Here is a 23,780-nt window from a genome sequence, read left to right as displayed (position 1 = left end):
CGGAGGCCTTAATACGTTGACCAGAAGCCTTATACGCGAGCCCTAATACGATGTCCAAAGAAGCCTTATACGCAGGCCCTAATACACAGTCTAATGCAATCCATCTTCGCTGACCAAAGGAGGCCCTAGCCACAAATAAGAGAGGCCTAATACGCACTCCAAGGATAGACACTATCACAACTAAACGAAGCCTATTGACAGCGTAAAAGAAGAAGGAAAGTTCGCGTTGCTGTAGGTGACAGCACCGTCATAGAGACAGAATTGTTTGTGTATCCTTTTGTGACTACATGAAGTTGTTCTCTTCTTGTAGGATAACCGAGTTAGAGGAGCTAAGGGATAGATCTATTGGGATCTCGTTGAAAGGACAAGAAGCAAGGTTTATGCTGCCTCGAAGCTACAGAAAGACTGTGTGTTAGGCCACAGGCCATAACACCACAGTCAAGGATTGTGTATGAGTATTTGAGGACTTGTATATATGCCCAGATCAACAACATAACCAAAGAAGTGTCCTAGGTTGTTTGAAGGATTGTTTCAATAGTGCTTGGTACCCTAACCAGTCATCATGAAGACAGCAGCAAAATATGTGCAGCATGATGATGGAGAGCAGTAAAGTTGTGTACAGCAACTCAGCAGCATGATGGAGCTCAGGACCATAGCATGATGTTGTAACAAGAATGCAGCGTGGTGATGGTTGCAACCTGATAGGGGTAGCAAAGTGATGTTGTATGATGAGTACAACGTAGCAATCAGTGAATGTAGATCAACAATATTGGGTACAGATCCATGATAAAGGACAGCTCAATGATTGGAGCAGCTTAGTGATAGGAGCAGCAACATGAAGTGCATAACATGGTCGTGATATGGACGAGATGCAACATAGTTATAGGTGAAGGAGTCACCTTGGAGAATCAGTTGAAGCAACATGTCTTCAACTGATCTCATATAGATATAGAAAGTCAAAGTGTTGACTTTTGTTGTAAATGTACTATCTCTCTCTCTCTCTCTCTCTCTTTCTCTATTGGACTTTGAAGAACATAAAAGAAGAATTGATCAAGGGTTTCCCAACATTGGGGTTTGTCCCTGGCTAGCGCCACATCTTGTGTCCTCTTGTCTTAGCTTGTCTTCTGCGATTTATATTTATGTTCTATTTGCAGTTTACTTTACTGTTTATGTGATTGCTAATCTGGAAAAGATATTGGAAAATTGAAATAAATTGCTCTAGCATAGAACATACCTAAAATTAACAATCTTCTTCTTTGACTCCAACTTGGTGATATCCAGACTTCAAGTCCAACTTGGTGAAATATTTTGCTTGCTACAATTGATCCAGTAAATCATTTATCTTGGGCAGGGGGTATCTGTTCTTGAGCGTGATTTTATTCAACGCCCTGTAATCTATACACATCCACCAAGTCCCATCCTTCTTTGGCACAATGTTGATGGGGTGACCCACATGGTGATGTACTCGGACGAATGACACCCTGTTGCATGTGAAAATTTCTAAATCTACACATTAGAAATCCTACTGCAATCATTGGATTATCATCTCCTACTTGTTTTTACATTCAACAAGTTATTTAATTATTTAAACAGCGATGAAAACATTAATGCAGACAACACATACATACATATCATGAACTGAAAATAGAACGAGACAAATACACAAGGAACACCATTATTTTTGGACAAATGTCCCCAGAAAAACCCAATGCGAGAAAATTGGTGCAGCAACTCTAAGGGTTTTCAAATTATTAAGTAGTAGTTCTGAATACCACTCTGGATGCCCTCTCGATTATCCAATTACAAAGATAAAAATAAAATGGCAGAAACCTAAGTGAGATTTCCTCACTTCACCTGGAAAAATCTCTCCGTTCTGGCAACTGCACTGATTGTCCCCGGCTACAACTGCGCTGCCACTTCGCAATAGCTGTGTGGGCCTGCATGGATCACACTAGGACACTATGTCAGCATTGTGCTGCCCCTCCTGGAGCTCTAACATCAGCCTTCTTTGTTGTTCTTGTTGCTCCCCGGCTGAATTTAGATTTTTGTTGGAGGGTGGCTCTACCCCAACGCTGGAAATGTGTGGGCCCTTCCTAGCTTAGCGTCAGTCTCCTGGGTCTGCACTGCCTCCTCTGGCGTCTCTTTGCCTCTCTCTATTGTGTATTTGAGGTCCTGGAGAAGATCCTCCAACCTCAACTATCCCTGCCCCTCTGCTGCAACAGATTACTTGTTCAATTTTCTTAGCAAACCTCACCCTAGAAAAATCGAACTGACTGATCTCGCAAGTGTATCTCTAACTGACCCACAAGCCTCCTCTTATACTTTTCTTGTTGATGAATCAACACCCGAGATTAAGTCCCTAATCAACAGTTAATATTAAAACAGACTTGATCCTCATCACTTAAATGTTTCTCACCAATATTCTTATTAATATCCATTAATATTTTTATTTTCCAAAGTTTAAACTTAGGAACCCATTAAAAATATTAATTATTTTAATAACTCCTCATTCGGATGGAATTTCTCCAAACAATTTCTGGGTTCTTGAGATCTTAGCCCCCCACAATATTTCAAAGCTAGAGCACATTTGATGCTACCGAAAATCAGCATTGCAGCAACTGATGCAATTGTTTCCTCAGCTCAATTGCTTCTATAACGGACGGCCTGTACAGCCCAATATTTGGCAATGGGAAGTCTGGCAATAGTTGGATCTCGTGCTCCACTTCTCTCTTAGGTGGTAACCCTTTAGGCTCTCGGAACACATCCTTGTACACCTGTAACAACTCCAATTGTTGTCTATGCTTCTTAGTACACCCCTCCAAAGATGCCTTGCCTCTTATTGACTCCTCTTCAAACTAACTTTCTCTTCAAAACAATAAAACATACTTCTTGGTGAAACTGATCAATTTTCTGGCTCGGTTGGCACTTACCAATGAAATTTTCAACCTGCCTTTGTGCGCGTTGATGATGAACGATTTTCCATCCTTGATGAGCCGGTATTGGTTACCTCTCCTCATGAATATTGCATCATGCATGTACATGTATGGACTCCCAAACATGACCCCACAAACATCAAGGGGAACCACATCCAGATTTACTTTATCAATACAATCATCACTGATAGCAAATCTAATTTTGCACTGTTTTGTTACCTTCAACTCTGCATCCTTATTTACCCATCCCAGTGGATATGGGTTTGGATGATCACGAACTTCCAACCCCAACTTCTTGACCAACTTTGCTGCAATGAGATTCGCCTGCGATCTTGAGTCAAACAAAGCATCAATCTTTGTCTTCTTGACATGTATCTTTATATGGAAGAGTTTGGTCATTTCTTTCTCTTCCTGTTGTTGAAGGCTACTCAAATTCACCTCCTTCTGCACTGATGTACAGACGATCTTCTCATCCACGTCTGAGTTGCTTTCAACTTGGTTTCTCGAATCACTGGCCATGAAATTCTTCTTCTTATTACCTTTCTTCTTGTTCTTCGGGTTTAGCTCTGGATGCAACTTCCCGCACTTCTCCTATGTATGGCCATCAATGTTGTAGTGGTTGCAGTGGTTAAATGGTTGCTAGGATCTTTGCACTCGTGTGTTGTGGTTGCCCTCTTTTTATCTTTTCCCGCTTTTTGCTTATTCTTCCCCTCCTTAGAAGCTTCTTGTTGCTCCTTCTACTTCGATCCACTTGATTGCGCTCTTTTCAGGCCTATGTTCTAAAGGTACTATGCATATACACAAGACTCGTCCACCAATTTGGGTTTGAACAACATCACTTTATGACGCAGATGGAGGTGCAAATCCTCCAAATACTTGAGGAGTACATTTGGATTCTTTCGAGAGATACCCAACATTATAGCCATTTTCTAAATTATGTGGTGCACTCTTGCACGATTTGGCCTGACTTTTGCCTAAAGTAATGCCACCGGATCCACTGGTCCTCCACATACCCAATGGGATAAAATTGTGACTTAATGAGGGTTTTGAAATCCTCCCACTTAGTCACTAGAGGTTCTCCGTCCAACCTCAGTGTTTATGTGTGGCTGTCCCACCAAGTCAGTGCATGGGCCTCTAATTCCATCCGCGCGAATGAGATCTTTTGCCCTTCCTTGATATGATGGATGTTGAAATAGACTGCCAATTGCTGAAACTAGTGGTTCAGCTTCAGAGCGTCGATGTCACCATGGTATGGCTTGATATCGACTTTTGCTTCCATTTTGAACAAGGATTGATTCACAGCACTCGAACAAGGTTGATTTTTTATGGGTTTTTGCTTCAGCTGGTTCTCCATGTCTTCCTAATCTCCTGCTCCCCCTTCTGATTTGTCCTCTACATTTGAACCCCCATCTTCTCCAAATATCCCCAGCTTATTTACTTAGGGTCGCCATGAGGAGGTTTACATTGCGGTTTATATCTACGACTTCTTGTTCTAGCCACGAAAACCTCACCTCTACAAGATCACGAGCTTCGCCTACAAATTCATCACCCATGATTAGGGTTTTACGATTTTCGGCCCCGCAGATCTAGATCCCTACAATCTCCACAAAATACCCAAAGAAGTTTGGCTCGGATATCAAATGATCCGTAAACTGTCATGGATATTCCACTGCACAATTCGTCACAACAGATCTGATAATAATATATTAAAATACTAAAATTTTACACAATTACAGGTTATTAAACTTTAAGATCTATGGATTTAACTGTAATTAGTGCATGCATGCGAATATAAATTATGTTGAAAAGTAGAGAACGAGAAAATAAGCTCACACACATAAAACACAAGATATGCTCATTGGGAAACCCTTTCGGGAGAAAACCCAGCTGGAAGGTGAGGTCGCTTTGCTCTATTTCTCTATCTGAAAATATGGCTGCAAGTACAAAGAAGTAATGCCTGTGGCTCGTGAGCTACTTTAGTGCATAGATCCTCTCTGTGCACTCTTCCTCCTATCTATCCTAGCTATCTTTGCTCAGCTATGGAACAAAATGCTCTCGAAAGAATGAAATGCCTCTTGCTCCTAGTGCCCCGGTTATAACAGAGCCTGATTGCCCACTAGTGGTTAAGTTTGACTACATCAATTTTGACTAGAGTTACAATATAGACTCTTCTAGAGTATTTTACATCGAAAACAGGTGGCTAGCCCATTTTCCATGAATAATGGGGGTTGACGCGGCATCCTCCCGAACTATAGGTGTCAAAACGTGAAGGTCAACTTCTAAGTGCCGTAACTTTTGCATACGAACTTCGATTGACACGCTTCTTGCATTGTTGGAAAGGTCTTGTTGACCACTATGTGTCAACTTCCCATAGCAGTACAACCCTTTTTTTTTACAAAAGGGATAGCGCTTAATCGACATGTATGTGCCATTCGACAGTCATCATCGACCTGATCATGTTATGTTGTAAACCCAGTCTGCATGTGTGAATTGTACATAATCTTAGCAGAGCTGAATCATGTATGTAAATTGTATGTAAATTGTATGTAAATTGCCTAGGTGGACCTAATTTTCTAGTGATAATCTACATTCCGGAAGGTTTTTTGTCTCACCGATCCATGATCAGCAGAGTTTTCCTTCAGCCTAACCCTAAAGCCGGAATGAATTTTGTCATTAAAATCTTAGAGGAATCCTAGTGTGTTGATCTGCTAGGTTTATTTGGTCGCAGAACTGGGTAGTTTATGAGGGTCTATGTCAAATGTGTTTTCCCCCTTGAGATGTATAATTGTAAAAGTCATGATGTAAAGTGTCTTGAGGGTTAGAAAATGTTTTAATCCCCTCATAGGTCTTAAGTCCTAAGTCCTAGGTGATTTTTCCAAAGGCTAAGTTCGAGGATCCATTTAAAAAACAAATTAAAAAATATAAATAAACAAATAATAATAATAATAATAAAATTTAAAAATTTAAAAAATAATTAAAAAATAATAAAATAATAATGAGTCAAATTTTTGAGTAAATAAATGCAGAATTTCAATTTTTTAATATATTAAAATGCATTTAAAAATTCGACGAATGAGATTAAAAGATATCTTGATCCTCATCGACGGTCGAGATCATTTTGACATGGATCACTCGAACTAGCCGTTGGGAATTTTTCCTTTAAATAGGGTGCTAGGGGTCATTTGAAATCATTTGATCGGTGAGTCTTGTGCTAAAGAAAGCTCTCTTGTAAACTTTTTCTGATGCAAATAAAGAAAGACTTTGGGGTTGAAATCTTGTTGGTGTTACTCTCCTGAAGTGTTGTGAGCTGTTTTATTTCCTACATAATTTTATTTTCAGCCATTAGTAATAGCTTGATGTAGAGTATTGTTGAACACAGGTATCTTGTTCACTTACTAGGGTTTGAATGGTAATACTATTTCTGAAATAATGGCAGGGATCTCCATTGCATCTTGAATCTAGTACTGTTTTTTCCCTCTTTATTGATGGCTGAAGTGAGTTGTGCAAGAGTCCCTTATTGAAGAAATTAGTGGGCATTTGGGGAAGTTCTCGACTGAACCAGCCAACTCCCACAAAGCATTTTCTTGTAGAGCCCAACCAATTTCGATTCTGGGTTTGACATTTAAAATTTAATTTTTTTTGAATTGCATGAGAGTTTTCTGAAGTATCTCATAGTAAATCTGATATTCTGACAAATCTGGCTTTTGTAGAGTCACAAAGCTGTAAATATTGTAGCTGGTTTGTAGGGTTTTAGTTTTTATACATATATTCTCTGGCTGTCTATCTTTCCATTACAGGTTGCAAGGTTTTCTGAAGATTTCCAAGGGTTTGAACGGCTCCTTGCTATTTCTCAAGATTTCTTTGTGTTACAAGGGCATTTTGAATTCTTTTTTAAGGCAAATCTATGCAGTTACGTCACTCAACGCTTCCCCTACATCTGCGTGTTATATCATTGTTGCGTGTAATTCTGAGCCAGCATCTTCATCTCGCTGCCCATCCCACGCTGTTTCCATTAAACCTTCCTTTTTACATGCATTTGCAAGCAATCCACGTGCTCCTACACTATCTGTGGCTCTCTCATTGAATCACGCAACTATTTACCTGTGCGTCCAGCTTCAAAGCACTACATTCGAGCCCTCTTCACGTCGCCCTCCACAACCTGCGTAGCAAGCGTGCATACCATTTGCATCGTAGTCTTCCTTGCTGCCTTACGCTGCCATCCTATCGAACGGTTGTTGAAACACTCTCCCACGCACAGCTAATCCTCCCGCATTCCCTTCTTCACGCTGCAACATTCTCCCTCTTCCGGCATCGTCCAGCTATTGGGTCCATTTTTTTCTACTATCACTCCCCACGCAACTCCCTCAGCCACTACTGTTCCTACACACGCACACCTGCATACAAACAACAAACTCTTTTTTTTTAGCGTATGAGTATTTTGGTTACGTTTTAGTTTTCTAAATGTTTTTTATATATCCATTTTAATCTAAGTCACCTGACACGAGGATTCGGGACACGTAGGATTCGGGATTCGTGGTGTCGGATTCGGGACACGCTGACCCCCGGAACATGACACGTTAGGACACGTTATATATTATTTTATTAAAAAAAAAAAAAAATATATATATATATATATATATATATATATATATTAAAAATTAGTTATTAGCATATTTCTTACACAAATTTTAATTAATGATACAAATTTATTGATTTCAAACATAGATCTTCATCTATAGCTATTAGCATGCATAGTACATACAAAAGTCAAATAAATGTCAGTGGTACTGGTCACATAAATGATAAATAGAACTCAAGACAGAGTTTGGATAAGTAGGGAATTTGGATCCCTCTACAGTTCGTATTACAGTGGCAGCAAAGGATATGACAGTTTGGATTGCATCACACTGCACAGTCATACATTTCAGTACTATAAAGGTAACCAGTCCACAGATTCGTTACTATCTCAGGGATTTTGATTCGGTCCTCACAGTGGTAGGAACTATCTCAGATTTGATGATTACAGTATTGTTGTGATAAGGGTTCTATACACTTATAGCAATAGGAATACAGTTAAAACTTACAAGTCATTACATCTATTACAGTGGCATCGTGGCATCAAATGTATACAGTAGCATCGCACAACAGCATCGCTCTATAGTAAAAATAAGTCTCGACTCTCAGCAATGTAGAAGTCTATTGTATAAATGAGTTCTTGTTTCTGCTGCTACAGGGCCGTGATTCGGTGAATGAAACCTTTGCGTCTTTGCCAAATCGTTGTTTCCTTTGCAATTGCCGTCAAATGGGAGAGACAACAGCGCATTTAAACCTAGCAGCAGCCCGAAAAACGAATCTGAAACCAGGACTCGATTCCAAAATTCGTGACACGTTATTCATTTTTTGAACACGCCCAGGACACGACGTACCAGAATATGACACGACGAGTCCTTGCAACATGACACGTGTCAGGACAGAATCGTGTCCGATTCGTCCGATTCGGGATTCGTCCAGGGGTTTGGACGAATCCGGTTTCATAGATTTTAATTTAGTTTGGGGTTTAGATATATTCGAGTCATTTTATTTTTGTTAGTTAGATATTTATTTGGTTTGTCATTTGGATTTAAAAGTTATATTTAGTTTAGATTTAAGGCTTCATAAATTTCACTTTTCATTTTAGTTTAGTTTTATGTTTTAATTTTAGAATTTTAAAATAAAAAAAATAATAATAATAAAATCATAAAAAAGTTATTTTTTAGATTCTAGATTAGACTTTAGTTTTAGATTTTGATTAAGTTTAGTTTAGATTTAATTTTGTTTAAAGTAAATTAATAATAAACAACGATAAAACCAAAAAAAAAATCATAGAAGCATAAAAAAGTTTCCTTTTTTTATTTATTTAGATTAGATCTTAGTTTTAGTTAGATTGTAGATTTGTTTGAATTTTGATTTTAATAGTATTTAAAAAATAAAAAACGGTATCTTTTAATTTAGTTTAGATTTTAGTATTATTTAGATTTTAGATTTAAAGTTTTTTTTAGTCTTTAGTCTTGTTTTATTTGAAAAGTATAAAAATATTTTGGAAATTTTTTGCTAGTTTCAGTCTTGGCTCAAGGATTTGTCATATATCTTTTCTGCTGAGGCTAAAATTTTGATGTGGGATTAATGTTTTCATGTCGTTAAATATGCTTGAATGATCATTTAAAGATTAGCCATATGAATGTGATCTCTGGTTAAAATTACGTGGTTATTTAAAGCACTTAATCTTTTGAATTTTAATTGCTGGAGTATCATTAAGCCATTGAGCATTTATTGATTATCTCACATTTGGTAAAAGTTAAACTTTGTTTGAGTTGTTTGATGGTAAACGATTGTTAATGAGTTCATATTTCTGCAGCATTTGATAAATAATCGTTTAATCATTTATTTCATAAGGCACTGGTCTATTAGCTTAATAAAATCAATTTAGTGCTTGTTTCCTCTCTTATCTCCCAACCCAACTAGTCCCCAGTTGGTCATTCATTATCCCATAGGGTCTACCCCCGTTAGCCGCGGGAGACAGGCTTAAACAGAGAGATCGGGGATCAAGGTGACAGCCCCTGGTCTGAGCGTTGTCGTGACAATCTGTGCGACAACAGGTCTTTGTGTGTAGAATAGCATGAAAAAATGTTGCGCTAAAGCGTGAAAGTTTTACCCCCAAAAGAAGATGTTTGATGACTCAAAACGCTCCAGGAAGGTTTCAGAGCACGTTTCACCAAACTGGGTCCCACCAGTAAAAACAGTGTCGTGAGATGATTCCTCCAGTTTTTCCACTCCAAATGCATCGAGATGGACGACAAACAATATAATGATCCAATTATCTAGTTTTAATATATTTTAACATAAGATTGGAGAATTATGATTGATATTAGTAGTCAATCTTGCTCCAAGGACGTCATCTCCTAAAGGGAAGAAAAATTATACAATGAATGAACTCAAAACAAATAATGTCATCTAGTCTAAATTTATTTTGATGACAAAACACAACAGCACATGGAAAATTTTACGATCTTGACTTATGATTCAAACCATTTATCATTAAATTTATCAAATCCAAGGTTAATTCACTTATTCTAAGTTGATGGAATCTGAAAGCAAGGGAGATTCACAAAAAAAAATTAAGGCCTACTTAGCAAAAACCTTTGCAAGACTTTCAAACAGAAAATCAGATGTGTGTATGAGAGAGAGAGGGATAGAGGGGGCAAGAGAGAGAGTGAGAAAGAGGCAGAGCTTCAAATCTTTGTGATGTAATGTATCAATTTGGGTTAAACAAAGTGTGATTAAACCAAATCTATCCATAAATATGAAATAAATCTTTCAGATCTAACAAAATGATCAAGACAACTTAAAATAGATGAATTTAATGGAGCTACCTGCAGTGAAAATACTTGGAAGTGGTAGATATGATGAAGATAGAGAGATTCTTATTTGGAAAGGCCCATAGGTCCTTAGAGTTAGAGCCAAAGTTCCAATACGATATATAATAGCCCGATTACAAGCATTTTCATATACAAAGAAATTCATTGAAAACTGATTGATAAAATAAAGATTTGTTTATTCCAATATCAAAATCCACAAGAGCAATGAAAGATGGAACTCACCCACAAGATGAAGAATCCACTTACTGACAATGCCGTGAACTGTTGTGCTGCTCTGATCCTGCTAACCATAACCAACACATGGAGGACAACTCTACACCCAACCATAGGCTCAGCTGCACTATATGTTTCTACAGCTAACCCCCCCCCCCCCAAAAAGCCCTCAATCAATTCCAATGCCAATTCCTCATAACCTTACCTTCATTTGCCCCAAGCAAAAGAGATAATATTTTCTCCTTCTTCCCAGACCTTATATAGAATCCACACATGATAAAGAACTCAATCGCTGGGGTCCACTTGCCATTATTCAATTCTTTCTTTATATTAACTTTTTTCTTTCCCATTACTATTATTAGTATTCTATTATTATATTTTATTTAATAGTTCTTCTCTTTTATATTTGCATATTGTTTATTTATTTATTTATATATTATTACTATTAGTTTACTTATTTAGTAATATGGGGCATTATCACTACTAAAATCAAGTCAAAACATTACGAGGACAAGTTAAACCAAAAGATTCTAGGATTGAAGTTTTATGCAAGATTCAAAACTAGATTCCAATTATGTTCAGTGAAAAAGTTTGTCAATGTGCATTTACTTAAACAACCTATGTTCTAGTTCCAGGTATAAACAACCTACAATAACTTTAAAATTTGTCACTAGTATATTTCATGAGGAAATGACAAGTTAATTCAGTCTCAAACAAAAGCAAAAAGCATTTCATGTCTTCAAAGAACCAGAAAACTCTCCAACCGACCTTGCTAAAGCCACCAGTGTATTTCCCTGAGAGGAAGGGGAGGCTAAAACATGATATTGCCAGTGGAGGTCTCTTTTTTGCACTTTCATACATTATTCAGAAAGCACAAGCTAGAACAGTATGAGTTAAGCCAGCAAATTCACATATTTTATTCACTGCATCTACAGCAAAAACACAGTGGCAATTTATATGAATGAATAATAACACCTAAGACACCTTCATTTCTTTGATTTCAAGCATTACTCTCACCAGTTTGGCAGTTATCTATCTACAGAAAATAAATAAATAAAAATTTGACAACACTGACACATTGGGTGAAGTTTAATCCAATCCTTGTACATTTTACACGTATCTTTGAAACAAAGTGGGCATAAGTACCAGCTATGTACCTGGATGAAAAACACAACTAGAAGATTTCCAGCAGAAGATGAAGGATCTTGAACAGTTCTATCTAAAAGGCACTTTTGCAAGAACTTTTCCTCATTGCTGTTCCAAGGCAACTCAATCATCCTATCCACTAATTTTCTTCTAATACATAACCAGCATATCTCACCCACTAGAATCTCCATTTCTGTAAGCCAATCCCGACACCCAATCATATCTTCTGCTCCACGTACTCCAGCTGTCATTTGACGATGTTTTGTTTGCTCTGCTCTGACTCGTTGGCAGTGTGTTTTCTGATAAAGATAAGCCTCAGTTAGAAGTCCACACTCAAGCCTGACTCTGACAGCCGTCACAGCCTCAGGAAGAGCAACTACACCTGCCCTCTGGAAGCCGGAATCTGTGATTCCAAACTGGCCATCATGTCCAGAGCAACGTAAGACCATCAAAGCTGCATCTGGATTTTGCCTTTCAAGTAAAACACGTGCAACTTTCGGATGTGTAGTCGGACTGACAATTTCTGGAAGAAGACGACAGGCCTCCTGAAAACATAACAGTATCATTGCAACCAATATCCCCACAAACACATGTACCAGTTCAAGCCTAGAAATTTGTGTTTAATAGTGTATTTGTCAAGCACCTCCAGAACAGATCAGTTAGTGTTTTCCTTCAGCCACCAGTTCATTTGAAAAGATTATTCAACAAGGCAGCATTAACCAACAGTGTCCCCAAAAAGCCCCAAAACTAGCACAACAATATCTCTTTTGAATAGCATAGTAAAAGTTGAAAACAAAGCTGAAGTCTAGCTCCAATTTTTTTAATGGAATGCTTTGCCACAATAACCAAAGCAAGGTTACAAGATATAACATTCTATATCCCTAATGGAGATCTAGGCTACATAGAATCATAATCGTTGCTCTTACATCTCCTTTTACTCAAGATTTTGTCCAGAATGTAAAATCTGAAATACATATTTGAACAGAACATTGCAGAGCTGAAAAACCAAAAACCACACTAGGGAATTCAAAAATTGACTCTTTATATGAAATTTCAACTAAGGAGTTATAAGTCATCTTGCAAACACTCTAATTAAGGCTCCTGTTTCATGGATCTAAACATTTTCCTTGAATTTTGAGCTCTCAGTATGCCTGGGGGATATGATCATGCAAAGAAGGAATCATTGCAAAAACCTGATTAATTAAAAGGTATAATGCATATAATACCATTCCAGCTCTAATTTTATTTAATGCATATTCTCCATGGAAACAGGTAATATCACCATGATGGAACAGATTAAAACATTCTTCAGCCATTTCTTGCTGGTTCAAATAAGCAAGAGATATAATGAAAAGTTTCCAATCACTAAAATTCAATGTCAACTAAAGCAGACCAGTCAATGAGGTGAATCGATATAGCACATGCTTTATGTATATCAAAGTGGAAAAAGTCGACCTCGGAATAAATCGGCAAGGGTCCGGAAATTGAAAAGGTCATAAAAGTCAGGACGCTTTTGAAAAAAATCGGCAAAAAGTAACAAAATTTTAAAAAGTACAAAAATATTCATTTTTTTAAGCATATAAAGTATCAACAACATCAGATAAATGCATTGCTACATAAACATGTAAAGAAAGGTAATATATAAGATGTATAAGGAGTCTAGTGTTACATCACATATCGATATGAATCAAGCCCTAACTCAGTCTCAAAAGTCAAAATATCAAAAAAAATATAATAAATGTATATCATGATTCATCATCATGAGTCATCTACATGTCATAAACTAATAAATCACTGAGTTCCTCTGTCCCTTTTACGGGAATAGGGAATGGATTTGCCCTATCCTCTATAGGAAGAAGACCCTACCCCTCGGGCTACAAATGAACTTTGTCATCCTCTAGAAGCAAAAATAGGAGGCCGCCTCTATCCTTTGTTGCTGCCCATCCTAGATGGTGTCACCTCCTCCTCCTCCTCATGCTCTGCCTCCTATTCATGTTCCTCCTCCTCCTCATGCTCTACCTCCTATTCCTACTCCTCTTCCTCCTCTTCCTCATGCTCTGCCTCCTATTCCTACTCCTCTTCCTCCTCTCCCTCCCCTACAGCTGCTACGTCCTCCGGTGCCAGTGCATTTGGATCCACCTCTAACCAATCAAGGACTAAGTCCATGATAGGCCTCTCAGTGTCAACCCTCCCTGCAACATTGATGTCAATATGGTCCAATGAGATGTTGATTTGGGGTAGCATTGGATGTGCTCTAGCCACGAAATTTGGTGGAGAGGTCGGGAAACATGAGATCTCCAATACCCAAAAAGGGTTTGGACAAATTCTAAACAGATCAAGAGATATTAAAATAATTAATATTTTTAATGGAGTCCCTAAGTCTAAAATTAGGAAAAATAAAATATTAACGTGTATAAATATGAATCTGTGTTGGAATGGTCCAAAAGACATGGATCAAGCCAAACCTAATATTAGCTGTTGATTAGGGACTTAATCTCGACCGTTGAGATCTCGACAGGAAAAGTATAAGAGGCTTGAGGGTCACTTGGCGGGTACACCAGAGTGATCAGTCATTCTATTCTCTAGAGCAAGGTTTGCTACAAGAGATTGAATCAGTGATCGGGAGAGCAGTTGACGGGCATTGAGTACAGAGAAACAGAGAGGCAGAGATAGTGTCGGGATAGCACCAGAGCAGCGAGTGCTCACGCAAAGCCACGCAGAGGCGGCTATGTGCTGCGCAGAGCACCAGAGGAACCAACGTAGCTAACGCATAGGCTCAGAGAGCTGACGCAAGGCCTCTTGGGGCTAACGCAGACTAAGATAGGCTGATGCAGTGCTAATGTTGGGCTAGGAGAGGCTGACAGTCTAGATTGGGCAGACGCTGGGGTTTCTGGGGCAGATTGGTGCTGAGTAGCTGCCCGAAGAATTATCCAGGGTTTCAGCCAGTAGATTTGTCAGAAACCGAGAGGTATTACTGCTAAGGAAATTCTCTATTGGGTAGGCCAGTTTTGGCACCCAGATTGTACTCTGATATTGCTTAATAAGAAAACCCTCAGATCGCTGCACCGTTTCTCCACATTGGGTTTTTCCGGGGACATTAGTCCAAAAATAATGGTGTCATGTGGTGTGTTTGTTCTTGTTTCTTTTAGTTGTTGATCTATAATATGTTGAGCATGCACTAGTGTTTATTTTCAGTATACATTGTAAATAATTTATTAAGGAAGATAACAAGTAGGTAGGAATAAATCAGATAAAGTGCATGGAGGGTTTCTAACTAAGTAAACTTAGAAACTTCAACATGGTATCAGAGCGTGATTACAGATCACAAGAGGACTAAAAGACATCAATCGAGCGGAGCAATAGCAACAGAGAACAGTTGTCTTGAGGTGACAGAAGCTATTTCTAGCAGCACAAAAGCCAAGGAGTGTGACGCAGAGCCAGGGTCACGCAAAGGAAGCCGGAAGTTGCACAGAGCCTCACAGAGGCCAGCATTGCTGACACAGAGTGTTAGAGGGTTAACGCAGGGCTTCCGAGCTGACGTAGACCCATCCAGGGTGACGCAGGGCCAGCATGAGGTAGAGAGGGGCTGACGCAGTTCACAGGGAGGCAGTGGTTGGGGTCTAGAAGGCTGTAGAAATATTGCAGAGTGGAGCTGGTGAGGTACTGTTACCGAGAGTTTCTAGCCGAGGAACCCAGATCAATAGTGCGGTGCACAAGACGATCAGAGTAAGGGGCATCTCAACAAGTGGCAGAAGGATTTCCAAGAGGGAAATCAAATCTCAAAGGGAGTCCAAAAGACATCTTCCAAACGGGAAGTAGGGACTCAGAGGAGTGAAGTAGAGAACTTCCAGGAGGGAAGTAGAGGAGCATCATGGCACTACATGGGATAAGAGACCAAGATAGACTGGACGGAGCATCGAACTTTGTAGTCTGAAGGCCAGAATCTTATCAATGCTTGACAGGAATCGTGTCAAGAACTTTTCCTTGAAGCTGTCCGAGTCAACCCCAATGATAATGACAGGTACGAAGAGGCAATAGCGAGGGCCAAGTGCATTATCCTTGATGGGGTCAAGGATCATGTGGTACCACATATAGCCGCGAAGGAAACAACATTTGAGATGTGGGAGGCTCTCAAGAAGTTGTACCAGCATACTTCTGTGCAAAGAAAAATGTTGCTCGAGAATCAGATGAGGTCGTATCAGATGAAGAAGGGTCAACCAATTGACACCTTCCTCGGAGGACAAAATGAGATCTGAGACTAGTTGACTGCTATAGGAGTAACACCGGATCAGGAGCTTATGGTGAGGACAACCCTGAATGTTGTCTCAGACGATTGGGAAGTATTTGTGCAGAGTATCTTGGGTAGAGGGACTCTCCCACCTTGGGATGAGATGTGCGCAGCTTTTCACCAGGAAAAGATCATATGGTAGTCGAAGACAGGTAGCAACAGCAAAGGGATCAAGGTCAAGCAGGAGGAGGATGATGTGGCCCTAGTATCTGAGGGAAAGCTGGAAAAGCAGAAGAAAAAAGATCTCTCCAAGATCAAGTGATTCCACTGTGAGGAGTTGGGTCACTATGCCACCCAGTGTCCAAGGAAGAAGAGTAAGGGAGAGTCTTTCGAGACTAAGGCAGTGCCAGCACAGGCAGAGAAGGAAGTTTTGACATACGATAATTGTGCCATGAGTGCACACACACCACTTGAGCGGAAGTGGGGAGACATTGAGTTGTAGTCAGGAGGACTACAAGCGATGAGCAGTAAGATCCTTGAGGTACTATACCTCTTGGATTAGACCTTGCTACGGGAGCCCCCACGAGGATTAGCAAGACTGGCTGAGTGGGTAGAAACGGACGCAGATGGAGCGGCAGAGAGAGCTACAGTGCAAGAGTCCCGAGACAGTGCAGAGCTAGCAAGCAGCAGCAGTGCGAGAGCCACAGGAGTGTTGCACCAGTGTAGGAAGGCACAGAGAGGTGTGCAACGATGTGAGATGCAGGGAGTTGTTGCAAGAGCGCAGAGGTCAGAAAGGGAGCACTTGTCAGCGACAGAGGGAGCTTTAGCATCAGTGGGTGTCTCTAGCCCAACAGGGGGGTCAGTTGGGAGATCAGTGACTTACTTCTCAGTAACTGAGTTGCAGTGCAACAATGGGCAACACAATGCAGCATGATGAGAGGATGTGCAGTGTTGGGAGAAAGGACCAGCAACAGCATAGATGCAGAGAGAGTTGTCGTACAGATGCAGCAGTGGCAGTGGCAGAACAATGGGCAGCAGTACAGGATGCAGGAGTGCAGAGAATGTTGGCCAGGAAGGCCTAGAATCAGCAGAGGTATCGATGTTGGATGATCAAAGTAATACTCAGTGAGGAGTACTACTAGAGCATAGTCCTCGCTAATAGGGAGTGTTGATTTGGGGTAGCATCAGATGTGCTCTAGCCACGAAATTTGGTGGAGAGGTCGGGGCACATGAAATCTCCAATACCCAGAAAGGGTTTGGGTAGATTCTAAACAAATCAGAAGATATTAAAATAATCAATATTTTTTATGGAGTCCCTAAGTCTAAACATAGGGAAAATAAAATATTGATGTGTATTAATATGAATTTGTATTAAAATGGTCCAAAAGACATGGATCAAGCCAAATCTAATCTTAGTCGTTGATTAGGGACTTAATCTCGGCCGTTGAGATGTCAACAGGAAAAGTATAAGAGGACGCTTGAGGGTCACTTGGAGGGTACACCAAAGTGATCAGTCATTCTATTCTCTAGAGCGAGGTTTGCTAAGAGAGATAGAATCAGTGATCGGGAGAGCAGCTAAGGGGCATTGAGTACAGAGAAACAGAGAGGCAGAGATAGTGCCAAGATAGCTGCAGTGTAGCCAGTGCTCACGCAGGGCCACGCATAGGCAGCTAAGTGTTGCGCAGAGCACCAAAGGGGCCAGCGTAGCTGACGCAGAGACTCAGAGAGCTGACACAGGGCTCCTGGGGATGACGCAAGCCAAGATAGGCTGACGCAGTGCCAATGCTAGACTAGGAGAGGCTGACACAGTCTAGATTGGGCAAACGCTGGGGTTTCTGGGGCAAATTGGTGCTGAGTAGCCACCGGAAGGATTATCCGAGGTTTCAGCGAGTAGATTTGTCAGAAACCGAGAGGTACTACTGCTAAGGAAATTCTCTATTGGGTAGGCCAATTTTGGCACCCAGATTGTACTCTGATATTGCTTAATAAGAAAACCCTCAGATAGTTGCATCGGTTTTCCCACATTGGGTTTTTCTGGGGACATTAGTCCAAAAATAATGGTGTCATGTGGTGTGTTTGTTCTTGTTCCTTTTAGTTGCTGATCTGTAATATGGTGAGCATGCACTAGTGTTTATTTTCAGTATTTACATTGTAAAAAACTTGTTAAAGAAGATAACAAGTAGGTAGGAATAAATTAGATAAAGTGCATGGAGGGTTTCTAACTAAGTAAACTTAGAAACTTCAACATGAGATGGCTTCTACACCAAGGGTTTTCTAAAGTTGTCTCGCCCACAATTGGGTAAATCTCCTCCTCTTGGGTAGTGACAAACACCTACTCTCTCCACAAGCACAAATCACAAAGGTTAGTGCAAAATGATTGGAAAAATCGGCCTTTTCCTAACTTATACACGGCCCAGCACCTCACTCACGAGTTTTTGGATGAACTCTCGATTTTATCCCGAGTTTTTCAAGGTCCACTGCAAGTCGACATTATCTCCCGTATCATCTATAGATTTATGATAGAACTTTATTGCATCTGTATAACCCTTGATAGCTTGGTAGCATTGCACAATCTTTAGCCATAAAGATGCATTTTCAAATGATGTTGTTCCTTCTAGCATGACAAAATATTTTAGAGCAAGATCATGATGTCTAAGACTCATATGCATCAACAACATCAAATATCCCATTGCGGGCTTCTCACCATAAACTAGTCAAAGAACCTTTACCAAACGTTTAGTAATGTTGCGCACCTCCTGCACTCCCGCACAGAAGTCTTCCTGCTATGAAACTAGTCTGGATATGGCCCCTCCCTCTGGTTTTGTTGGGTCCCTATAATACTAGTGATTACCCCATTACTATTGTAGTTATACCCGTTATTAATATTGTTGTGCCCCTATTGCCCCCATATTGTTATTATTGTGCCCCATAAAATCCCTCTATTGTTATTTTGTGGCTTTATATTATTATTGTTAGGTCGGCTGGATCATATTGTGACTCCTTAGACTCCTATATATAGAAAGGAGGTTTTGTCATTTGAATCATCCAAGAATTGTTCATTTATGTAATGTAAAGGAGGTTGCCCCCTCGAAGAGGCGGAATTCTAAGGCGTTGATCTATCTTTTCTATCTTTTCTTGAGCTGGTTTCATAACATTTGGTATCAGAGCTTTGGATTCTAGGGTTTCGCTGCTCCAAACAGGTCATCGTGGTATTTTTGCTATAACTTTTTTTTCTGCGGCGTTTCAGAAGTTGCAAAAAAAACCCATTTGAGAAGAAATCGCGTTGAACCTCGGGTCCGAATTTCAAAGCTTTTCGCGCTATATTTGCGGAGACATGATCTGAGGAAGTTGGTCTTTTTGCAGACTCCTGAATTACATTCCAAACAGGTGACCTGGGGAAAATCGTCATAACTTTCTTTCTGAGCATCGGATTGAAATTTCGTAAGAAGGTACAGAAAGAGGACAGGCTGTAGTTTTCTTGTATATATTTTTCAGAGTCAAAGGTCGAAACAATGATACATGGCACTTCATACAATTTCGCTCTACTGAACTAGTCTATAATCAGGACACTGCGGGAGATTGTGCATAACTCTTTCTTGGAGAATCCAATTTGGATCAGACTAGTGGCATTGGAAAGAGGACACAGAAGGCTACTACAGATCACAATTTCAGAACTGGATGATTCAAAATTACATAGATACATCAGATTCAATATCAAGCTTCTACAAAGCGAAAAAAGGTGTGTAGTTTTTTTTTTTTAATTTTTGCGTATGCTTGGTTTGAAGGAATTCAAAGGGCATAGTAAAGCATTATTATCGGTAATTGATGCCCCGAGGAAAGAAAATGCAAACACCTAGTAAGCAACCTGAAAGCTCTAGCATGACTTATGAAGAAGAGGAAGAAATGCAACATGATATAGCAAAATTACGAGACCAAGTGCAACAAGTGTCACTTGCACAAAAAAGAACAGAATCTAAGATGGATGGTTTAAAGAAAGATGTAGAAACTAAGATGGATGGTTTAAAGAAAGGCGTAGAAGCTAAGATGGACGATTTGAAGATAGATTTGAAGACAGACATGGAAGAATTGAAGAAGTTGCTACAAGAAAGGGTCACTAATGGTGAAAGGGTAGTAAAGGAAACTCATGATGAGAACAAAATAAATGTTAATCATGATTCCATAGACTCTAATGTTGGATCGAAGACCCACCATATTCCAAAAATCGATATGAGGAAGTTTGATGGCAAGGATCCCGCAACATGGATATTACAGATGGAGCAATTCTTCGAAATCAATAATGTGCAAAACACACAAAAGGTACGTATGGCAACTTTATATTTGGAACCAAATCAGTTTGTATGGTATCAATGGCTTTGCTCTCGTAAACAATTTATCACTTGGGCATTTTTTACGGAAGAATTGATCGCACATTATGAGGATACAAAAAGCAACACTTTTTTTAGCCAATTGATAAGTTTCAAACAAAAGGGTTCAATAATGGAGCACATTGAGGAGTTCCAAAAATTGAACATAAGGGTAAAAGATATTCCAAAGGAGCATAGGATTGATGTGTTCATAGGGTCTTTAAATGATACTATCCAACATGATGTTCGCCTTTGGAAACCTGATTCATTAGAGAAGGCATTCAGGTTAGCAAGAAAAATGGAAATCAAAATTATGGAACCCAAGAAGCATAACACTCACAACTATAAAGACGGAAGTGTTGTTGCCCCTAGTCTTCCACAACCTATAAGGTTGACACCACAACAATTGGAAGAAAAAATAGCAAAAAGGCTTTGTTACAGTTGTGATAGCAAATACACTAAAGGTCATAAGTGTACTGAGAATCTTGTAATGCATTGGCGGGAATTACCACTCCTCAAACCATCAAGATAGAAGGACAAATCAAGAAGAAAAAGGTAATAGTGTTGATTGATTCAGGAAGCACCCACAATTTTATTCATTGTAAGGTAGCAAAAGAATTGAATTGCTTCCTATATCCAGCACCAGAGTGTCAAGTGATGATTGCAAATGGAATAACAATAAATTGCTCTAGAAAGTGCCATAATATCAAGCTATCCATGGGAGAATATGTATTGACTAGCCCAATGCTTTCCATTCCAATGGGAGGTGTTGATGTTGTACTAGGAGTCCAATGGCTACAATCCTTGGGTACAATAGCTTTTAATTTTCAAGAACTTTTCATCAAATTTTCTACGGAAGGAAAGGAAGTTGAATTAAGGGGTATTGCAAGGAAACCAGGGAAGATAATCAGCTCTAATGGTATGACAAATATTAGAATAATACTATTTAGTGTTTAATGTTCATTCTTATTAGCTGTTGCTATTTTTATCTTTTTAGCAGTTTCTTAGATGAAACTGATTGTTTCTATTTCCTAATAGAAACTTGATGTTTCTATTACTGTAAATATCTCTGTATTATTATTGAGCTTCATTTTTGCTCATCAATTCAATTCATTCATTGGAAATCCATATGCGTGTTTCGCACTGTTTTATGGTATCAGAGCTCGGGTATTTCTTAGAAATAATTTTTTTTTGGAATTCGTGTTTCATTTCGTGCTCTCTATTCACCATTTGCTGCTACTGTTGTAGCCCGTGGACCTGTCTGCAGACGCCGAGAGGCTCTTTGTTTTTTTTGTGGACTGGGTCTAGACGCTGTACGCCAAAGCAAGTTCGAGAATCTGCGTGTTTTCGTTCGTGCTGCCCACGGATCATTTATTTCCCAACTACTGAATCCCATTTCGCGTCATCAGAATTCACTCTCTGGCTGAGAGTTGACGTGGCAGTGGAAGTCGGGATTTTGGCAGGTTTCGCATTCGACTCCCGTGAGGACTTCAACATCTTACGGCCAAGGTTCGATTTTCTGAAGCCAATAGGTTGAGGTCGACATCATTATTGTTGCGACGACTGATCCATCCTCTGTGCGAAAGTCTTGCCTAAGTAAACCCGCGGAAGACGTCGGATTCGGTTTTTTAATTCCCGACCAATTTTTAATTCAACGGTGGACGCAGGCAACATCGATGTTCTGGTGACTTTAGCGTGTTGTTACTGTTGTTGTAGCAGGAGTCTGAGCAACTGACGGATCACCGTCTGGCGGCATCTTTTGACCGATTCGGGATAAAGTGAAGTCAAAACAGGACAAAGAGTACTTGGACGGTTTACCTCTGCAAATCAATCTGTGGCAACGTCCTTATTTGTGGCAAGCACTATGGCAGCCTTGGAGATTAGAGGCTAATAGAGGCAGCAGATTCCTTTTGGGTCACTTTGTGACAGTGGATCCCAACTGAGGGGTTACTGGAAACAGCAGATTATTTTTTCAGGAGGTCAGCGGAGTCTTGCTGAGGCAAAGGTCAGGATACGCAGAATTCTACATCTTCCAGCAGGGGAGCACCTGTCAGATTTTTGTCCAAGATCAGCTGGCATCTGCATTAAATCCATGCCAGATTTCTTTGGTATTTTCTGTGTCTTGGGAAATGTGCAGATGGCTTCGCTAACCAATATGATGTTGGAAGGCAGTCAGCGCTTTAATGGCACAAATTATAACATCTGGAAACAGAGAATGTTGACCATTTTTGAATATAGGCGTCTTGACCAGCTTGTTTTGGCCAAAGAGCTCCGTCTTGGTACAATTGGTATCGATCAAGATAAGTTTGATGATTGAAATCGAGAGGTTGTTATGCTTCTCAAACTTTCTGTAACTGATGATCAGTTACCGCAGATTCCTTCCGGCAAAACAACTGCTGAAATTTGGCAACATCTTAAGGAATTGCACGAGACATCCGACAAGAGCAGAGCCTTCTTTCTCAAGAATCAGTTGTTCTCCATCATGATGGACGAACATATGTCGTTACAGGAACATCTTAACAGGATTAAAGACATTCGAGATCAGCTCGAAGCCATTGGTCGGACCATGGAGGAAGAAGATATGGTAGTCATTACTCTGAAAAGTCTACCGAAATCTTATGAACACTTCATAGAAACACTCAACATTACCACCACAAATGTTGATCTGAAGTTTCCAGAGTTATGCACCAAACTCCTGCAGCAGGATCGGTGGAAACAGCAGTTTGGTAGTGGTGCTTCATCAGTGTCCTCGGAAAATGCTATCGCTGCCAAATATCAGTCCTCTCAGTCCTTTCAGCAGAAAGGTTCTTCGCAGTCGTTTGATCCGGCTAGGAAGAAAAGTGTGCAGTGTAATTACTGTCACAAGTTTGGCCACATGAAGAAAGATTGCCGACAGAGGATTGCTTCTGAACAGAAGACACAGGGAGGGCCCCATCAGACAGCAAATGTTGTAGAACATTCCGAGCAGACAGATTCTGCCTTTTATGCCTTTATGGCTAAAAAGTCTTCAGATCATGTCCCGTCTTCTGCCTGGTACATTGACTCTGGTGCATCACGCCATTTCTCTCACAGGCGTGACTGGTTTATTGACTTCTCACCTTTCAGTGATTCTGTGGTATTTGGCGGAGGTGAAAAGTACACAGTGGTTGGCAAAGGTACAGTTCAGATCCAGTTTGGTGGGCGCACACTCATCTTCCTGAATGTGTACTATGTTCCTGGTATGGAAATTAATCTGTTGTCTGTCAACCAGATTATGAGGAACTCTCCTCAGCTTGATGTAGTGTTCAGTGCGCACAAGTGCTCTATTATCGACAGGGAGACTAGTCTTACGGTTGCTGTTGGCCTCGAAGATCATGGTCTATACAGGCTTCTTGACACTGGTGATTCTCCAGAAGTGGCTCTAGTGGCTCGTGTTTCTCCAATCAGCACTCTGTGGCATCAGCGATATGGGCATCTAAACATGCAGTATCTCTCTCAGCTT

At 40.0% G+C, this 23,780-nt stretch overlaps 1 protein-coding gene across 1 annotated transcript in view; it reads right to left on the bottom strand.

The window, feature by feature from the left end:
* Positions 1-23,780, bottom strand: part of LOC149172074 (E3 ubiquitin-protein ligase HOS1-like) — a 184,813-nt gene that overhangs the window by 48,326 nt on the left and 112,707 nt on the right. Inside the window, exon 7 of the mRNA XM_089424193.1 lies at positions 11,719-12,252. Coding sequence (XP_089280319.1) covers positions 11,719-12,252 — 534 coding nt within the window. The remainder of the gene's footprint in view (positions 1-11,718; positions 12,253-23,780) is intronic.

Source organism: Pinus tabuliformis, chromosome 4_2, assembly GCF_031772625.1.
Source record: "Pinus tabuliformis cultivar Carrire ecotype Pingquan chromosome 4_2, CPIR1, whole genome shotgun sequence".
Lineage (NCBI taxonomy): Eukaryota > Viridiplantae > Streptophyta > Pinopsida > Pinales > Pinaceae > Pinus > Pinus tabuliformis.
Note: the sequence above shows the minus strand (reverse complement) of the source record. Positions and strands in the feature narration are given on the sequence as shown.